Raw genomic sequence first — 22,016 nt, forward strand, 5'->3', positions numbered from 1 at the left:
ACAAATCTGAGCACTGAAAAATGAAGTGGAAAGTACAAGAAAATGTTCCAAGCAGAGGAAACAGGGAGTGGAGGAAAGAGTGGGAGCAAAAGTACTGAGGAAGGAAAGAACAAAATACATTCAGGTCACAGAAGGAAACTGAGTGTGCTGAGCCCAAGTGGAAATGTGCATAAATCAGAGAGATGGAAGTCCACCAGGGCAAGTCCCCTCCCAACCCCTACCCGACTCCTCAGGCACGCCCCACTCTTCAGGAAGTTTGATATGGTGCTCTTTAAGAAGAGTCAGCATAGCTCCAGGGTTTGGTCTTCAACTATACAAGTTCAGAAATTTCATTTTATGATCATGCTAACTAAACTTACCTATAATCAACTTATTAAAACTTATAATCAATTCATAAAAAGAATGTAAACCTATGAATATTCCAATAGGAACATACTCTCTTCCAATTCACTCACCCAAAAAAATGACAAATTAGACTGATAAGCCCAAAATTGTTACTAAAAAACTAGTTCTGAGCTAGTTGTGTAGTTGAATTGACTACACAAGCCACTATAGGCAGATGATCCCAATCTCATTCTAGATTCAAAATACAGCTTCATAACCTTTTCAAAATGCCCAGATTTCAAAAGAAAGATCCTAAAATTCACCTAAATAACAATTTCTAAAGATTTTCATATTTCTTGTCCAATTAAAAAATAAAGTACTTACCTGAAAAAATTTAACAAACTCATTGGAAGAGTCACGCACAGTGCACAACCTGAAGGAAAGAACAATTAAATTATTATGAATTAATATTCAAGAGAGATTTTTATAATAATTGAATACATACAAAATATGTAATATTTTTAGATGCAACAATTTTCAAGTTCAGATTTACTTCTGTAATGAAACTAAATACATTTTTGAACAATATTTGCAACTGGAAGAGTGGCAGTAGTTTGGTGATTCATAGCAGAGACTCATGGAGCCAGAGTGGGTTGAATCTCAGTTGTGCCACCAATTGGCTATGGGACTTCAGGCAAATTAATTTTTCAGCGCCTCAGTTTCCTCTTTTATAAAATATAGATAATAATAGTAACAATCCCATAGGGTTTTGGGAATTAAATGAGTTATTACATGCAAAGACTCCTGGAACAGTACCTGATTTATAGTAAATTGCACCGTGTATGTTATTTATTGGAAGAGGGAACCATTAATATTAACAGATCCTGCTGCTTCCTTTACACTTATTTTTACCTCCCTGGCGTTCTTAATTTCTCCCCCTACTCTATACACTAATTCTTTCTCCTCAAAGCTAAAAAGACAGCCTTCCCAAGAAACATTATCATTGTTCCTGCTGTTCTCACTATCTACTATCTTACTCTGCTATCTCCTACAACCCAACAAACTTAACTTGTCTTTAACTCCTCAGCTGCTGCTGCTGCTGCTAAGTCGCTTCAGTTGTGTCCGACTCTGTGTGACCACAAAGATGGCAGCCCACCAGGCTCCCCTGTTGCTGGGATTCTCCAGGCAAGAACACTGGAGTGGGTTGCCATTTCCTTCTCCAATGCATGAAAGTGAAAAGTGAAAGTGAAGTCGCTCAGTCATGTCCGACTCTTAGCAACCCCATGGACTGCAGCCTACCAGGCTCCTCTGCCCATGGGACTTTCCAGGCAAGAGTACTGGAGTGGGGTACTACTCCAGTACTTCTCCGCAACTCCTCAGCACTCAACATAATTCTGCCTCCCTTCTGCAGAAACTGTACTCTTGAAATTTATCAAGCTCTCCTACTCAGTTCAGTCGCTCAGTCATGTCCAACTCTTTTTGACCCCATGGACTACAGCACTCCAGGTTTCCCTGTCCATCACCAATTCCTGGAGCCTGCTCAAACTCATGTCCATTGAGTCAGTGATGCCATCCAACCATCTCATCCTCTGTTTCCCCTCTTCTCCTCCTGCCCTCAATCTTTCCCACCTTCAGGGTCTTTTCCAATGAGTCAGTTCTTCCCACCAGGTGGCCAAAGTATTGGAGCTTCTTCAGCTTTAGCATCAGTCCTTGCAATGAATATTCAGGATTGATTTCCTTTAGGATTGACTGGTTTGATCTTGTAGTCCAAGAGACTCTCAGTATCCTTTCTTCATTCCTGACTTCTAAGTAAGATGACTGGGCTGACCACCCACTAACTGCAATTCTTTCCTCTCGGTCTTGGTGATCCCATTTGCCCAGTGTTCCTGTCAGCCATCCAACCATTCAATGATGTCCTTTAATGGCAATCTCCCTCCTACATATTCCTAAATGACTGACTGAAGGTGCATCTACTCTCCCTCAGAGAATCTTCTCTTACAGCTTTAACCATAAGCTCCCTGCAGTTGACCCCAAAAATCTTAATACTTTTGGGCAAATCAGACAATCTCTCTGAGCTTCAGAGAAAACAACTGTACCATAAGGATGGGCTAAATGATTTTCTAGGGACCCCTGAATCTTAAATTCTCTGATTCTGTGATCTGTAGTGATATAAAGTCCTAATCTTTTTCTGTTTCAAACTCCAAACCAATACATGTGGTAACTTTTGCACGTTTCATTTGGATATTTCCTTGTCACTCAATGTATTAGCCCATTCTGGATTCCCAGTGACTAAACTTCGCTTGGGGGTGGGGAGGTGTGTTGTCAATGCAGCTATGACATTAAGGAGCAAAGAGAGAAGAACATTCCTTCAAATAATTCCTAACACAACTTGCTAAAAATACATGGAAAAAAACTATAATTCAACAATCAGAAATCTCACCTCAAAAGAGGAATTACTCTGCTACTTCCAAGCCCAACTGGAACAATGTTCCCAGATTAGAAAATCTTAGAGGGAATGGAAGGAGAAGACAAGATGTCTTCAATGTCCTCAGAAACTTTCTGTAGCTTATTTCATGTTAAGCTGAGGAGCACTGGTAGGGAGCAAGGCTAAATGTATTAACCCAGAATCACTTGTAGCTTTCAAGCACTTAACTAAGATAAAATCTTAAGCACAGTAAGCATGTAGAAAGCCTGAGCTCTATATAGGCTGCCAAAGAAAAACACTGTATTTACTATTTCTTCTCTAAATGGTAAATAGCATTATGTGAACCAAGAACTTTCAGATGTCCAAGCTGGCTTTAGAAAAGGAAGAGGAACCAGAGATCATATTGCCAACATTTGCTGGAATCAAATGGAATCAAGCTGGAATCAAGACAGATGGGAGAAACATCAACAACCTCATATATGCAGATGATACCGCTCTAATGGCAGAAAGCGAAGAGGAACTAAAGAGCCTCTTGATGAGGGTGAAGGAGGAGAGTGAAAGAGCCGGCTTAAAACTAAATATTAAAAAAACCAAGATTATGGCATCCAGCCCCATTCAGTTCAGTTCAGTTCAATCGCTCAGTCATGTCCGACTCTTTGCAACCCCATGAATCGCAGCACGCCAGGCCTCCCTGTCCATCACCAACTCCTGGAGTTCACTCAAACTCACGTCCATCAAGTTGGTGATGCCATCCAGCCATCTCATCCTCTGTCGTCCCCTTTTCCTCCTGCCCCCAATCCCTCCCAGCATCAGAGTCTTTTCCAATGAGTCAACTCTTCGCATGAGGTGGCCAAAGTATTGGAGTTTCAGCTTTAGCATCATTCCTTCCAAAGAAATCCCAGGGCTGATCTCCTTTCGAATGGACTGGTTGGATCTCCTTGCAGTCCAAGGGACTCTCAAGAGTCTTCTCCAACGCCACAGTTCAAAAGCATCAATTCTTCGGCGCTCAGCTTTCTTCACAGTCCAACTCTCACATCCATACATGACCACTGGAAAAACCACCCATTACTGCGTGGCAAATAGAAGGGGAAAAGGTAGAAAGAGTGACAGATTTCCTTTTCTTGGGCTCTAAAATCACAGCTGATGGTGACTGCAGCCATGAAATCAGAAGACGACTGCTTCCTGGCAGAAAAGCAATGACAAACCCAGACCATGTGTTGAAAAGCAGAGACATTAGTCTTCCAACAAAGGTCCACACAGTCAAGGCTATAGTCTTCCCAGCGGTCATGTACAGTTGTGAGAGCTAGACTGTAAAGAAGGCAGAATGCCAAAGAATTGATGCCTTCAAACTGTGGTGCTAGAGAAGCCTCCTGAAAGTCCCTTAGAGAGCAAGGTTTGATTTCAAACAAGATTTGAAATCAAACAAGGGAAATCAACCCTGAATACTCGTTGGAAGGACTGATGCTAAAGCTGAAGCTCCAGTATTTTGGTCATCTGATGAGAAGAGCCGACATATTGGAAAAATCCCTGATGCTGGGAAAGATTAAGGGCAGAAGGAGAAGAGGTTGTCAGAGGATGGAATGGCTGGATGGCATCACCAATGCAATGGACAAGAACTTCAGGAGATGGTGAGGGACAGAGAGGCCTGGTGTGCTGCAGTCCATGTGGTTGCAAAGAAACACAACTGGGCGACTGAACAACAACTCTAAGTAGTACTTGATGTACTTTCTGTAAAGAGTATTTAATTGTTAAATACTTATCTAGTAAACTCTATATATGAGAATGATAGAACCCACACATATGCAGACCTGCTTTTATTATTACCATAGGAAGGTCCAGACTTCATAATATAGGAAGCATGGGCTATCGAAAAGTTAGAATTCATAAAAAAGGATTGAGTAGAATGAAATGAACACCAAGGATAGCATGATCACAACAAATATTCTGGTTCCTCATCAGTGGTTCCTCATTTCTAGGCTTATTTATTAAATAAAAATTTCAATAAAAAACACCAAGACAAAAAATGCTTCAAGTAAAAAAAGACATAACAACAAATAAGAGGGAAAATGTCATTTATATCAAAACAAAAGATTACTATCCCTAATAAAATGCTTCTAAAAATAAAGGAAGTCATTAACAATCCTATAGCAAAAATTGACTAGAAAAAGATATAAATGACTCTCAAACACTAGGAAAGTTCATCCATAAGAGAAATGCAAATTAAAACTAAACAGATATATCATTTCTTATCCCAACTGGCAAAAATCCAAAAGTGTGACAACATACTACATTGGGAAAACTAAATAACAGGTACTTTTATTTATGGGTGGTGGGAATTCAATATTAGACAACCCATATGGAAGGGAACAGAGCATTTAGTGAAACTGCACACCTCTGCCCTTTACTAACATGTCTACTTCTAGTGATCCCTTCCAAAATACCCTGGCAAAAATATGAAAAAGACGTTTACATGGACAGATGATTTACTTCAGCAATTTGTATATCAGCAAAAAACTGGAAATAACCCAAATGTCCATCAGTAGGAGGCTGTTTGAATAAACAATCGCACAATCACACAACGAAGTACCAGGCATTTGTAGGAACAACTGAGGAAGATGGCTACACATCACTATGCAGTGATCTCTAAGATATACTATCACGTGGAGGGAAAACAAGCGCACAGGTAACAAAATATGTATAGCAGGCTACCATTTATCCACGAAAGAGGGTGATAAAACCACACACGCACACTTACTTATAATAACAAAAAAACAATGAAAGATTAAGTAAAAAATTAAAAACTAAGAATATGACAGAGACTAGACTTCTTTGAATATACCTTGCTTTATATATAGATCTGACTTTGTAATTATGTGAAAGGAAAAAGTAATCCCTAAAAATCAAAAGTAAAATGAAACAAACTTAAATGTACATATCCACAGAATGGGAACTTTAGACTATAATAACCCAACTGGGCATCTCCAGTGGAATAAACCATGAGGACAAATGGAACTGCAAAAAAATCAAAATCTTAAATGATTTTCGGTAATGATATCGTTGCTGATTTGGGTACTACATTCTGAGACTGTTATTGTTTTATGGAATAAAGCAAATGAATTTTTTGTGTCACTGAAAGCAAAGACTTTTGTCAGAGTTTAAAAGAAAAGCAAATATAAAATCAACAAAGTAAGATATCTATATTATCAAATTTGATTTGTATTTATTAGTATGAATTTTATGAGGTAGTTTATCAAAACACAAACTTTATCCCCCCACCTATCCACTGAAAGAATGGATTCCTAAGCAATGATCATCAGTATCTGTTAGTACCATTAGCTGAAGAGCTAAGGCAGAACTTTGGAACAGAAGTACAAAACCTCAACCCTCTGGTCACTGTTGATACCATAAAAAGAGAGACAATTAGATACTATGTGCCTTCTAGTGATACAATAGGTAGTACCATTACCTAATAAGTACTGTTGCCAAAAATGTATATACAAAGAGAATTGTAGCCTATTAAAGTATCTACTTAACATTCCAGAACTTACATATCAAAGATACCATTTTATCTCTAAATTAACATTTAAATGTAAAATGCAGCAAATCTGCCTTAGGACAAGCTGCATAAATCAAAGATTCACTCATGGTAGCAGATGAAAAATAGCTAGCCTTTTCAAGGTAAAGAAATCACAGTTATACAGCCACCCAAAAATGAACATTTGGTAGATTACAGCAGGGTTCCTAAAATATCTGCAGTCCAGAGCGACAGAAAATCCCTAAACTACGCCTTTTCTGAAAGCCAGTGCCTAATGCACCATCTTCTCGGCTGTTTCTAAGCCTTCAATCCCCACTCTGCAACCAAGCTTCACTGAGAGAAGGGGAAGGATAATTTTTTAGATAAGAGAACAGAGGAACAGCCAGTAAGTGTTTTTGTTGTTTTAACCCTACAAAGTTCTCAGTGCCACTCCTGGTGTCCCAAATAATAACCCAGATTCCTCTTCCTCTTTGCCTCTTTCCATAAAAATTTTCTCCCTGACTCAATTATCCTATAGATATCCACTCTGTCTAAAATCAAAAAAGAAGCATTACCATGATCAAAACCTTTACTAAGCATTCAGAGGCTTAAGAAAGAGTGTACCTGAGAGGAAAGAAGCTAAATTTTTGGAGTGGATGCATTATAAACACTGTGCTTTGTCATTCTATTTCCTCAAACTAATAATCTTTGATTTCGAGATATGCAGTGGGAATCAATACTGAATGTCCACCTAAACGAAGATCCTCCAATATCTAAATTAATTTGCATAGTTATTTTACAAGGTTTGTGTGATGTATTTTGGTATTTCCTTCTGATTAAATGCAGCTTGGTGCTGAACAAAAGCAAAACAAAGAAACCTTATTTTCCTTAATGGTTTGGTTGAAACCCTATAGGTTATAGGGTTGTTCTACTTGCTGGAGGGGAAAGAGTATTGTTGCTTGTTACAACCAAACACTGGCTTTGATAACAAAGTGATGTTAAAACAGGCTTCAACATGGAGCTTCTTACCAAAGATCATTGCAGTGAATAGGTCTCTATATAAGAAATTAAACAGGAAAGGTTCATACCAGGCCTCAACTCCCACAACCGCAGTCACTATGTAGACAAAAGAAATAGTCTGGAAGGAAAATGCAGACAAAAGCATACAGAGCATTAACAGCTGGAAAGATCAGGCAATCAACAACGCTTTATGCAGCATAAGTCTAGGAAACAGTTTTAGTAACAGCAAAATATGTGCTTAAATTTGATACTGTGGCAAGTCTTCTTGCCTTTAAAGTTGGTTGTTTTTTCTTTAATAACTAACTTCTAGACAATGCAAGCGACTAGCCTCCTAAGGCACCTCATAAATTGGTTTAGCCACAGGATGATCCAATCTGCCCACCCAATCCCCCTCCTCAAACACACTCCAATTTCTGATTCTTTACTGGAGCTTCAGATGCAGATGGGCAAAATGGCGACACAAAAAGCTGGGATTCTAAGGCAGGGAGAGTTAATAGCAAGCCCTGGTAGTAAGAGAAAACTCTTTACTCACTGAAAAGCTGGCCATGAAGACAAAAAGCCAACAATTATATGTGCATAACTTTCTTCATAAAATCAACAGTTTAAATGAAGGTTTGTTAAGAAACTGTTCATTTTTTAGTGTACTAATGGCACTGTGTTTTTAGTTTTTTAAAAGAAATCTTACTACTTAGAGATATACAGTAGCCTATTTATCATATGTCAAGATTTTCCTTTAAAATAATTGGGAGGTGGTAAGGTAAGGAAGAATATATATGAAATGAGACTGGTCATGTGTTAACTGCTGAAGCTAAGTAACAGGTACACAAGGGTTTCATATACATATATTTTTGTGCATATTTGAAATTTTCCATAAATAAGTAAAAATATATATATAAAATAAAAAGGGGAAAAAATTTAAAGCACTCAGCAGCTCTAACCAAAAAAGCATAAGGTCAATAAAGAAGGAATGACAAACTCTCCCAAAAATGTATGGCAATGTTGAAAAATTTAAGAAGAACACATACTTACCACCTGGCTAATGTCATATCCCCATGGCAGGAAAAGAATCCCTGTGTTATACTTTTCCCAGTGAGACAGGATGAAAGAAAACAAAACTACCCATAGCAGGAGATAAAGAACGAAAACACTGACACCAGATGATCCTCGTCCAAAAATGGAATACACGGTGACAACAAAGTAAACACACGACCAACTATCCAGGCCGTGGTCAAAAAGCTCCCCCAGCGGGGTGCTGGAATTGGTTCTGCGGGCTTGCTTTCCGTCCACACCATCTGCAACCAAAACACATTACACGGGGAAAGGTCAATGTCTGCACCAGAATGGAGAAAGTCGTCTTTAATAAAATGGAGAGAGATGCAACAAAACATATCAGCGTACCATAGAAATGTTAATTAACTCAAGTATAAATATCAGACAGTACTATAAAAATCCAACCTTTAATTCCTACAATGCAAAGATTTCAGAAATAAAATCTGTAATCTCTCAAAGTTTAATCCAAAAATCAAAATGTTAAGTCACACTGAATGGTGTTTCCATCTAAAGAAGCATTCTACTCTGAACTCTGAATTCCTCCAAATCTGCCTAGTAACTGAGTTGTTCCACTAGCCACAAATTCTTAACCCTCCAGAGAATACTCAATAGTTGTTTATTATAATTTATACTCCTTGCTCTAGGATCCAAAAACACTCAGTACACTTCAGTCATAACATGTTTCATTCTGTTACATATCACAGTCACTTCTTTACAGATGGACCACTTCCATAATTTTAAGTGTTTTCAGAAAAGGCTTTGCACATGGTGTTGAGTAATTATAAGAATTAAATTTACTGAAACTGTACAACACACTATAGGGGGGGTTGGTGCTGCACTGTGCAACTTGTGGGGTTTTAGTTCCCCAACCAGGAATCGAACACCAGCCCTCGGTAGTGAAAGTGAAGAGTCCTAAACACTGGACCACCAGGGAATTTCCACGATGTAGTATTCTTATAGTATGGTGGCTCAGCGGTAAAGAATCCACCTGCCAATGCAGAAGACACAGGTTTGGTCCCTGGGTCAGGAAGATCCCGTGCAGTAGGAAACAGCTACCCACTCCAGTATTCTTACATGGAAAAATTCCATGGACAGAGAAGCCTGGTGAGATACAGTTCATGGAATTGCAAAAAAGGCGGACATGACTTAGTGACTAAACAACAACTATTCTTGATGCTGTGAAGATTATAAAAATCTTAGCATAAACTAAGTTTGTACCCTCAAAGAGTTTACAGTTGAGAAAGGAGACAAAACATGACAGATATGCTGATATGATGAATCACAAACCACAGAAGAGTACAGAAAAGTGACAAGTTCTCTTCAGGCTAAGATAAACTAAACTGGCTTTCCAGACAAGATGAAATCTGAGTGGGGACATAAAGAATGAGTTGGATTTCAGTAGATAAGAGATAAAGAAGTGTGTCGTTTCAAGAGGAGGGAGTGTTCTCAGCAAAAACACTAAGATGGAAAAGCACATGTGTGTGCAGAGAATGCCAAGTAGTTTAATTCAACCAGAAACTATACATGAAGAGTGCAGTATCGAGAGGCTAGAAGGGAGATTTGAGCCCATTTAAAAGTATCAGGGAGTCTGAGGAGCTACTAAAATTATCTGAGTGGAGTAAGAAGACTGAAAGCCATGCAGTGTTTCAGGAAGACAGACCTGACATCAGTGTAAAGGACAGGATGGGTTGAGACGGAATGTGGTGGGAATGAAAACCTGGAGGCGAGCAAGATACTAAGAAAATAAAAAAGACAATGCAGTAAAACAGAGGTGAGACAGAAGGACAAGAAGATCTGGGTAACTAAGAAAGCGGTAGTGTTACCAGAAACAAGAACATCTGAAGAAGGAGCAAGACTGATAGAAAAGATGCTGAGTACAATTTTATATGCTGAAATTGAAGTGCTGACAGGCTATCTACAATAATGTCAAGCAACTCAACCTAAGGGTAATTTACTAGCTACTTAGAAGATAAATAAAGGCTAGATACTAACACTTGAGTCAACTCAATAGTGTTAACGATCAGGATTACCAGGGAATAACAGAAGGAGAAAGAGAAAGCATGTTGGAACACCATTTAGAGGCAGAAACAGAGAAGCCTGGGGGTATGGGGGAAGGAACAGTAGAGGAAGAGAAAGGGATAAAGGAAGAGGGGAAGAGGGAGACAGAACATACAACCCAGCCAAAAAGGAAGGCAAGAGACTGAATTATAAAAATTCTTCCTCCAAAGAAACAGTTTTGTTAATTAAATGCATCAGAATTAGACTAACTGTGGGGACTTTCTGGGTGGTCCAGTGGCTAAGACTCCACACTCCCAATACAGGTGGCCCAGGTTCATTCCCAGGAACTAGATCCCACAGGCCGCAACTAAGGTTCTGCAGGCCTCCACAAAGATCAAAGATCCTGCATGCCACAGCTAAGACCCAAATTTACACACTGCAGTCAAATAAATAAATAAATACTCAAAATTAAAAGAAGTAAAGAATTAGACTAATTGCAAAGATTCAGAGTCCAGGAATTTAAAATTCCTTATCATTACTGTGTTTATCTAGCTCACCACAGTATTATCCCCAGTGACTAGCTCAGACCGTGGCAAAGACAGCCTTTAAAAATATTGTTGAGGGCCTATATGAAAGGATGAATCGCAAACTCCTGCCTGCACACTGATCTCTCTGTTACATAGGTTTGGGAGCTTTTTTGTCCCCGAGTAGCTAAAATATTTTCTAAAAGTCTTTTCTCATTATTTGCTGCCTTAATTTCCTATTCTCAGTGCCATTTCTGTGCAGTTACAAGTACTAAATCCATGAACTATGTAATGATTAGGTTTTTCTATGTCTTCTCATTGAACCCATTCTGGCTCCATACATCTGGGGTCTCATAATGTGTCATATGTCTCATAATGTGTTTCATAATGTGTTTTCATAAGAAAGGCAATTCAGCTCCCATCCCATGTATTATGAAAAACCCACGAGCAAAATCTAGAGCAGTGCCCTGTGACCCAACACATTAATATTTCTGCAGCAAAACATAACAACAGCCACATTGGTGGAATAAATGAAGATTATAAACTGTTAGTTCAAGGTAAGCTTTGCAACCAACAGTTCATGTTAGGTCAGGATTTTTGCCAGAATTGTGGCAACCTAAAACAGAGAACACAGTACTTCAAAAGACTCTTGAGACATGCTATGAAAAGCCAGAGCCTTCAGGCCACCCTCTCCTTGTCCCTATTCCTCCCGAGTAGTCCTTAGTAACCAAATTCTGTAGCAAGAAAAAAAAATTTTTTTTGACTGTGCCACACAGCCTGTGGGACCTCAGTTCCCTGACTAGAGATCAAACCTGGGCCCTCAAACATGAAAGCGTGGAGTCCTACCCACTGGACAGCCTGAGAATTCCCTACAGCAAAATTCAAAAACCAGCTTATCTTTAATAATGAATGCACAAAGCCTCTGTCTATAGAATTTTAAAAAGAAAAAAACTAGGCTTTTGTCTAATTCTTAATTTCATTTTCTTCCTTCCCCACTCTTAACAGCTCTGGCCACTCACCACGCCAGGATTTAATCCCTGTACCAAATTATCCTGGTGTTAAGAATACAACTCATCTTTATCTGAAGAGACCTAAGCAACTTTAATTCAGGGTCTGCTACTTCACGTTCATTTAAAAACTATATACTGAGTGCCTCCCATGTAGCAGGTACTGTTCTTAACACTGGGCACCCAATGAACTAAATAAAGCACTCACCCTCAAGGAACTTATATTATACACACACACACACACACACACACACAAAAAAAAAAGGAGAAGGGGGTACACCACATAGCTTGTAGAATCTTAGTTCCCCAGCCAGGAGTGCAATTCCCACCCTGTAAAAAGCGCAGAGACCTAACCACTGGACCACCAGGCAATTCCCAAGGAACTTACATTTTAGAGTAGACGGACAACATACAAGTGGGTCATATGGTTTTAAGCACAGTGGAGAAAAATAAAGCAGGGAAGGAGACCTGAAGAATGCAGGACAAGCTGCGCCGATGATCCCAACAAAACGCACTCTTGGCAGACTAGATGCTGTGGCCTGGCCCAGTGGACTTCCCTGACCACTGCTTCCACCAAACAAAAACTGATCACTTCTGTGTTTGTTCCCCTGCTGTACTCTATTATAGCACCTTTCTCAGTATTCTGCAACTATTTGACATGTCAGTATTGCTTCCCAAACTCATGGCAAAAATGATGTCTTATTCCAGAGTTGGGAAATATTTTTTGTAAAGGGCCAAAGAGTATATAGTTTAGACACTGTGGCCCAAATGGTCTCTGTTGCAACTACTCAACTATGCCTCTGCCGTAGGAAAGCAACCACAGACATGCAGAGGAATGCGCAGTAAACCACGACTTACAGAGACAGACAACGGGCCAGATGTGGCCCACCGGTGGCAGTCTGCCAACGCCATCCTATTCCCCAAATTCCCAGCAAATGACAATATTCTTCACAGAGAAACTCAAGAATATATTTATCAAGTTACACAGGATATTAATAAACCCTAGTTAAAATGAATTAAACATAGGAGAAAATGATAACTTACTGGGTAGCTAACCTTGCTGACAGTTTTGCCAGCCATTGACTAAAATGAATATTTGCCAATTTCTTACCTAGAGTGTAGGCCATGAAGTTGAGGATGCCCACTACAATCCAGACCCAGTCGGGTACATGCTTGTGACCTGGTGCTGAAAGGAAAGCAACCCCAGTTTTAATGCAGTCTAAGTACAATTGTTGGAACCATAGCCTATACTGTCAAAAGAGAAATGTTTCTCTTTATTAAATAGAAGCTGAAATACTTTATAGTGTATCTTAAATGCATAACTAGGTAAATACTAGAATATATCAGCAAACTCCGACAAAACCCAAGAAGTAACTGCCCAACCCTCATAAACAATAAGCATTTATTTTGAGCTTTAATCGTAACTGAAGACTGAATGTTCTTCTTTACTTGAAAATTACTTATGTGCCTAGAATGAAAAATGTTTTTGGAATTTAAAAAATGCTTGTGTTTAATCCGATCCTTGTTGTTTATGATTATACTACAAACATGTAAAAAGCCTCAACCTATACTCTCTCACTAAATTATTAGCTGAACAAAAGACCTTCGGATTTGGGTATAGATAAATCACCTCAACTGGATGATTTAGTCATCAGGATCATTCTGAAATGTCTGGACCTCACTTTTTCCCCCTAAGATAGAACAAGTGAGCTTCAGGAGGTCTGGGTTCTAGTCCTGGCTCTATAATCAACCAATAGTGTAGCCTTGAATATATTATCTAACCTTTCCTGATTTCCACTTCCTAAAAATACTGGGACTAGATAGTTCATCTGGTCCTTCAAGTTGTATGACTTGGGGAAATATATATATATAGTTACATATTTTAGAGCTAAGTAAATAATTTTATTTAGTCAAAGGAAATACTATTTCTAGTCACAAAGATTTTGAGGCTGTTCTGAGGATTGAAATACAATTTTTTTTTAAAAAACCCACTTAATATCAAAATCGTGCTTCATGAAATTTAATCTTTCACATGGTATTTTATGATATTCAATTACCATTTTATTGCACATAGAGGAGCAATGGTTAAAATTTTCAGTTTATCAAGTCAGGCATAGGTATAGTTTCAATATTCAGAATTCTTATAATATCAAAAGTCATTAAATGTTTAAAACTCTAAATTCTCCTACAAACACAAAGTTTTGAGAGATTGTTAGTTTCTCTAGGTCAGTGCACAAAGGTCTGCTGAACCCATAACACAGATGAAATACAGTATTAAACTCCTGACTATATCATTTATAAGTATTCTTATTGGAAAATATATCCTCTAACTTAGAATGCAAAAAACACTCATCTACCTCCATCTTTCTAGTCTTCTCAACTTCATCCACCTGTTGAGCAATTAAAAAAAACACTGTCTCCCACATATGCCCTCCCCGCCCAACCCCAAATACACTCCAGATTCTCTCTGGCCAGGGCAGAAGCTGGGTGTGGAAGGAAGAAAAGACCAACAGGTCTGAAAGAAGACACTGGGAAAAGGCTGAAACTGCCTCCAAAGGAACATTTTTCCTCTCCTCAGTAAGGGCCCAGACTTCTGTCAATAAATATTTAAGGTCTAACAACCATTTTCAGGGGGCTTCCCTGGTGGCTCAGTGGTAAACAATCTGCCTGTAATGCAGGACACCAGGGTTTGATCCCTGGGTTGGGAAGATTCCCTGGAGAAGGAATGGCTACCCACTCCAGTATTCTTGCCTGGAAAATTCCACGGACAGAGGAACCCGGCAGGCTAAAGTCCATGGGGTCACAGTCAGACATGACTGAGAGATGAACATTTTCACTTCACTTTTCAACCATTTTCAGAGGAAACTGGGAGTTATTAAAGGCAAGTACAAATGCTGTGCAGAGGGCTGGAGAGACCATGTTCCCTCCATAAAAGGGGGACTTTTATTCGATAACTAGAAAGAGGGAAGGGATATTTCTGGTAGGTTTGTTGGGCCATGCTTATATTCTTTTGAGGCAAAACGTCACAGTCCTAATTTTCCACTTTTTATAAATCCAATTACTCTTTATATACAAAAACCTCACTGCTTTTTAGGTAGCATATCCAAATTCTAGAAATCAAGTTGGTTTCTAGAACTTCTTAGAAGCATACATAACAGATTGTGAAAGCACAACTTAGCTTTTACACCCAATTCTAACATTTTATATACCCTCACTGACTCGATGAACAAATGAGTTTGAACAAGCTCTGGGAGTTGGTAATGGACAGGGAAGCGTGGCGTGCTGCAGTCCATGGGGTCGCAGAGAGTTACACATGACTGAGCAACTGAACTGAACCGATAATATTCAAAACTTTTCAGAAATGCAAGCATCTTAACAGAATCAGAAAATAGCCATATCTTATTTTCTATTTAAGATTTTATATTAAAGCAATAATCATACCTGAAGCATAAAAGTCAGGATCAAAGTATGCCAAAAGTAGAAAATTGAACACAACCAGCAGAAAGCCAGAGAAGGTTATCAGATTTGGAGCCAGCCAAGTAGGAAATACCTATTTTTTTCAAAATAATTACAAAATAATTAAAGTAGTGAAATTTCTGTCCATTATATACCACAACATACAAATCTGTCATAATAAAAGCCATAAATTTGGATTATATGTAGGAGTTACATACATTAAATTGCAAATCATAATCTCCAGTTAATAGAAATAAGCATTTTTATTTTCTATGTTCTAAATAATTCTATAATCAATAAACTTTTATAATCATAACATTTTAGAAGCATTTAAGAAGCATTTTATAAATATAATGGATCTAAAGTATAAACTTATACTTCAGTGATAAGATAAATCAAAAGGTATGTGACTAAGGGAAGGGAGGATGGGAGAGGCAGTTTCTCTAAGGGTCTTATTGTTACATCTGCAGTACTCCATAAAACAGTTTAAAATATTTAAACTTTACTAAAACCCAAATGCATGCTTATTAATCATCTTACCTTTACTACAGTGTTCCAAAATGGGTGCATGACATACAGAGAGAGTGGATTGGTATCCACAGCACTGTACTGTTAAGAAATGAAAGAAAATATTCAGAGTTAATCCTTGCATAACAGCACGCGGAACAATATTTCTCAAATGAAAATAATAGTACAAAAGTAACCTAAAGAATATATCTACTTATATGATGTCCTTATCTAAATAACAGAACTAGAAAAGCATGAATGGGGCAAAGATGGCCAAGTACAGCCAGATTTCTTTTTACTCAAATCAGCTTTTATAATATTACAATGTGGCAGCAGAAACTTCTATATTGCTTTCAAGTGCTCACCTACTATGCAGGATAATAAGCACCCTGTGCATTCACACACAGACCACTCAGGCAACCTCCTTCATCACTCTCAACTAATGACAATCTTGCTGCTTCACCTTCTACACCATTACTAATGCACTAACCAGTGCTACAATCTTGGGCAAGTTACTTAAATCCTCTTAGTTTTTTCACCTATAAAATTAGGATCAAAGTTTTACCTCAAATGATTGCCATAAGGATTAGATAAACTAATACCATATATGAAGCACTAAGAAGAGTACCTAGCCCACAGGAAGTGCTGTATATATAAGCATTATGTGTCCTTAAGAGTGTTTTGAGCACCAAAAGAATGACAGATCCCTTCACAGCAGGAAAATGGATTCCTTAAATAAACAAAGGAAGAAAAGAACAGGTTACATTATATTCAAAGGTATGCCCCAACTGTTAAGCTATTTAGTAAAACTTTGAAAAATTCTAACAAAATATCTGTATCAGTTCAGTTCAGTCGCTCAGTCGTGTCCGACTCTTTGCGACCCCATGAATCGCAGCACGCCAGGCCTCCCTGTCCATCACCAACTCCCGGAGTTCACTCAAACTCACGTCCATTGAGTCAGTGATGCCATCCAGCCATCTCATCCTCTGTCGTCCCCTTTTCCTCCTGCCCCCAATCCCTCCCAGCATCAGAGTCTTTTCCAATGAGTCAACTCTTCGCATGAGGTGGCCAAAGTACTGGAGTTTCAGCTTTAGCATCATTCCTTCCAAAGAACACCCAGGGCTGATCTCCTTTAGAATAGACTGGTTGGATCTCCTTGCAGTCCAAGGGACTCACTCTCAAGAGTCTTCTCCAACGCCACAGTTCAAAAGCATCAATTCTTCGGCACTCAGCTTTCTTCACAGTCCAACTCTCACATCCATACATGACCACTGGAAAAACCATAGCCTTGACTAGACGGACCTTTGTTGGCAAAGTAATGTCTCTGCTTTTCAATATGCTATCTAGGTTGGTCATAACTTTCCTTCCAAGGAGTAAGCGTCTTTTAATTTCATGGCTGCAATCACCATCTGCAGTGATTTTGGAGCCCCCCCAAAAAAGTCTGACACTGTTTCCACTGTTTCCCTATTTAATTATGTAATATTTTAAGAGTCATGTTGATGACTTATTCATCAGAGATACACATACTGGAGTGCCTGGCATGTAGGAAGCACTCACTACATTCAAAGAAGAAGGGATACAAAATTGGTAAGGAACAATTCTCATCCTCAGGAACTGGGAATATTACCTAATTTAACAAGCTGACATTTAAAAGATGGCATACTAGTCAAATGCTTGAAAAAAGTTTCAACTGTGTTTTATACTTATGTTCAGTATGACTATAAAATAAGTAGTAAGCACTTTATGTGATTTAAAAAAAAACATCATTAAAGATCAAAATTTCTTCCTGAATTTTTTTTTTGCCCCACTCCGGATCTTCCTTCCCGCCCTGCCCCTGCAACTTTAGCGCCCCTGAATCCCGCTCTCCTCCTGAACATTTTATAGATATGCAGGAAATGTTTCCCACCAGTGTTTCAAGATTCAAAAGTGAGATGGAGCAAAAACTAAATAAATAGAAATCATTTAAAATACTGCTCACAAAGAGTCAGCTAGGAAGTCAAATGTTTATTCAACAGAACCCATGTCTGAGTGCCTCCACTTCTCCAACTCATTTGGACAAAATGGGATAACTTAGAAGAAAATGATGAAGAACTCTGTTCAGAGCGAGAAGCTTTGCAGCTGCACCCAGACTCTCAGAAGAAGCCCTCCTTACATGAATATTACGGTTTGTGCTAAAATCAACTTCTACTTGCACAGTTCTCTACAGTCTACAAAGCTTTTCCACATAACAGATACCATGACATCTGAACCTCTGCAAAATGAATGTGACTGCAACTGAGAGGACTACCTGAATTTAAGTTTACAGACTGAGGACATAAAACCATCATGAACCCCGAAAGCTGCCGAAGACAAAGTGGGAGGGCCCTGGTCTCAGGGCCCTGGTTTCACCAAGGTCGGAACCCAGACCCACATGATGTAGCCAGCAGGTCACATAAGCGGGAAAACCAGACATTTCAAGTCTACCACCTGCTGCAAAGTACAAAAGTTGAAAAAAGTCCAAATTAGAAGAACACAGTTCAGGACATCACACAAATAGTTAATACAATGTACAGAGTACAATGCTTAATTCAAATGTTTGCTGAATGCATCTCATTCAGCAGCTTTCCATAATTCGAACTTGGATCTAAAAGGTCATTTACTCATAGTATTTTGATTAGAAAAGCTCCTCTATAAATTTGGAGTTTTACCTCTAAATCTCTATTTCAGGGGAACAGTAGAAGTATGAAAAGATTACAAAACTCAATACAAAATGGTGTCTGCCTAACTGGATTTTTTACATTTAATAACAGCTGGTAAGCTCAAGTATAGCGAGAAAATTTAATATGAGATTACAAAAGGTAGCCAACAATAAACCTAAAGAGTGCTCTGCGGTTCAGCCTTACACATTTGAGTATTTTTTCAAGGTCGCATATCACCTGGTATAAACAAAGAAACTCAAAACTGTCTTGTGAATCAATAGGAGGAAAGAAGAATGAGTCAAACCTTTCATATGCCTGAACAATACACAAAATGTAAACTTTTAAAGGTGCCAAACTAGATTCAGTTAATGCCTGTCAAATATATTTTTATTTTCTATTGGAATCATGTTTTGGTAGACACCAGAATATCTGAATCAGGTAATAACCCCTGTTAAGGCCTGCAGAACTTGCTTGATCTATTGGGTTGGCCAAAAAGTTCGTTCGGGTTTTTCCTTAGTCCCAAACTAAGTTTTTGGCCAACCCAATACAATCTGTTGGGCTTCCCTGGTGGCTCAGACAGTAAATAATCCACCTGCAGTGTGGGAGACCTGGGTTTAATCCCTAGCTTGGAAGATCCCCTGGAAGAGGGCATGGCAACCCACTCCAATATTCTTACCTGGAAAATCCCCATGGACAGAGGAGCCTGATGGACTACAGTCCATGGGGTCAAGAGTTGGACACAACTGATCAACTAAGCACAGCACAGCACAAAACAATGTTAGGCCAGACAAAGCCAGTGCCTTGGAGAAACGCTTGCAAACCACAGCCTGAGTTTGAGAATCATTCCAAGGCAAAATCTCAGAAATCCAACAGTTCAGGAGGCATGTAGTTCTCACGTGCCTGACTCTCACCTACGTGAGAGGTGAAAGTCATCAGGCCTCTTTACATTTTTTAATTTCTGGCCATGCCTCATAGCATGTGTGATCTTAGTTCCCCCACCAGGGACAGAACTCATACCCCCTTGCAGCAGAGTGCCAACCACTGGACCACTAGGGAAGCTCCAGGCCTCTTTTTAAATGCTTCTGGTTACCAAAACACTCATTACTTCTAAAAAGACCCCAATCCAATGTTAAAACAATTTTTCTACACGATAACAAAATCCTCCCCTCGCTCCATACTTCCTATCATGTTTTCAATTTCCCTTACACAGCTAAACAGATAAGGTTCTGATTTTTCTTCCAAACAATAATGCTTTCCATATTTGAAGATGGTTCTCCTTGTCGCACTAAATCTTCTCTTCACCTGGTTAAAAAATCTCACATTCATTGTGCTGCTCCTCTCTGGTCACAGTTTCATTCCCCTTCATCATCATAGTCAAGTTCTCTAGACCAGAAGTTGGAAAACTTATTCTGGAAAATGCCAGAAAATCTAAATATTTTAGGCTTTGCAGGCCATATGGTCTCTGTAATAAATACCCAACACTGCCACTGAAGCAGAAGGAAATCACAGAAAATAAGAAAACAAATGGGCATGTTGTGCTAAAACTTCATCCCCAAAACAGCGTGTCTGGGGGCTTTAGTCTGACAACCAGTGCTCCATTCAATCCATTTTGTTGTTAAATCAACACAAAAGTGTGATTCAGAGCAAAAGGAACATTTCAAGTGGTGCATGAGTACAAAGAAGGTGCATTAGCCCTTCTTCCTCAATAACTTATTTCTCAAACAGGTGCTCAACACTGTATTAATTTCCCATGGAAACAAAGTCATTCTGCAGACTTAGACACAATTTCAGTTACCTGAACTTCTCTGGCCTTTCTTATACAGACTGCAAAGCCACCTTTCTCTACATTCATATGAAGCTAATTATTGGATTCTAAGTGTAAGACCCTACATTCACCATTTAAACACTTCATCCTGCTAGAGATCACTCATCTTTCTGATCTCCTTGGGGGTCAGACTCAGTAATCCACATACTAACTATGCACCCCCAAATTCTTAGCATGTAAAGCTGGGCTTCCCAGGTGGCTCAGTAGTAAAGAATCTGCCTACGAAGCAGGAGACATGGGTTCAATTCCTGGGTGGTTCAACCCCTGGAAAAGGAAATGGCAACCCACTCCAGTGTTCTTGCCTAGAAAATCCCAGGGACAGAGGAGCCCGCCAGGCTAGTCCATGGGGTCAGAAAAGAGTCAGATGTGACCTAGCAACTAAACAACAAACAAAACTGTCATATTAGCAATGACTTCATCTAAGTCTCTATAAAAATGTGGATCAAGGTTGAACTTCTAAACAGTCCCCTCAAGATTGCTATTCACACATTTAGTCATTTTTATTGGGTATAGAATTCTGTACTGTCACCAATGGCAATTAGTCAACCTTGCTCACAAAGAAGTCTTAATGAAATCCAGAATGACCTTAGATAATATTTTGTCAAATATTCGAAAGTTGCAAGACTTTTTTTCTTTTTACTTCAGTACAAGTCTGGAAATAAAGCAGGGTTCATTATTCATTCATTTATTAAGTCAACAAATATGTGTGACTGAGTACCTGTGACTGTGCCAGGCACTGTGCTAGGCCGCCAGAAAGAGTGTGGTGAACAAGACCAAAATGTGTCCTGTGTTCACCAAGCCCATAGTCTAGTGTGAGAAAGACAGTAAGCAGGAAAACAAGTCATAATCACAGCTGTGATCAATACCATGAAAAGCAATAAATGGGGTGCTGTCCCAGAGGACCAGGAATGTGTCTAAGGTGCTCAGAAAAAGCTTCTCTGAGGAGGGGACACTAAAGCTGAGTCCTAGAAGATAAGACAGGTAAAGAATGTACAAGATAGGACAGTGAGTCAAACAAAAGTGAGACTACTAAAGAGAAGATACCGTTGAAGACTGCATTTATATGAATTTCAAAATCAGACAAAATTAATTTATGGCAAAAAGAGATCATAATAACAGTCTGATGAGAGGGACTAAATGGGGGCCCTCTGAGGTGCTAGAAATAATTCTGTTTCATGACCTGGGTGAAGGTTACATGGGTATGCATACGTGCAAAAATTCATTAAATTATATACTTAAGATCTGTGCATTTGTATATAATTTATACCTTAAAAATGAGAGAGAAAATAAAGAATATATGTGTCACAGTATGCACGTGTGTATGTGTGTATGTGCATGCAGTTTATAGGTAAAAATTGGGAAAAAGGGAGGGTACATGCCAAGACACCTTCTAAAGCAGAGAATAAAATGTGGGAAGACCACAGAGTGGAGGAAAGCCACTCCACAGCTCAGTGAATGAACAAGGAAGAGTGGTATGAAATGACACTGGAGACATGGGCAGACAACACCCAAAAGGTCCACAGTGAGATTTATTTTATCATAAGCCCGATGCATGTCCTGATTATATTTTTAAAGGATCACAAAGGCAGCAAAAGTGCAAAACAGTTACAAGAGTGCTACCGTATACCAGGCCAGTGGCAATTATTGGTTAGGCTAGAGCAGTACAAGACTCTGAACTACTTCTAAAA

The 22,016-nt window shown here is 39.0% G+C and overlaps 1 protein-coding gene across 1 annotated transcript in view; it reads right to left on the reverse strand.

The window, feature by feature from the left end:
* Positions 1 to 22,016, reverse strand: part of SELENOI (selenoprotein I) — a 45,892-nt gene that overhangs the window by 11,616 nt on the left and 12,260 nt on the right. The window contains exons 2-7 of the mRNA XM_019970583.2: positions 15,859 to 15,927; positions 15,304 to 15,412; positions 12,974 to 13,048; positions 8,313 to 8,575; positions 7,293 to 7,401; positions 709 to 757 (exon numbers count right to left, since the gene is read on the reverse strand). Coding sequence (XP_019826142.1) covers positions 709 to 757; positions 7,293 to 7,401; positions 8,313 to 8,575; positions 12,974 to 13,048; positions 15,304 to 15,412; positions 15,859 to 15,927 — 674 coding nt within the window. The remainder of the gene's footprint in view (positions 1 to 708; positions 758 to 7,292; positions 7,402 to 8,312; positions 8,576 to 12,973; positions 13,049 to 15,303; positions 15,413 to 15,858; positions 15,928 to 22,016) is intronic.

Source organism: Bos indicus, chromosome 11 (assembly GCF_029378745.1).
Source record: "Bos indicus isolate NIAB-ARS_2022 breed Sahiwal x Tharparkar chromosome 11, NIAB-ARS_B.indTharparkar_mat_pri_1.0, whole genome shotgun sequence".
In the NCBI taxonomy this organism is placed as follows: Eukaryota; Metazoa; Chordata; class Mammalia; order Artiodactyla; family Bovidae; genus Bos; species Bos indicus.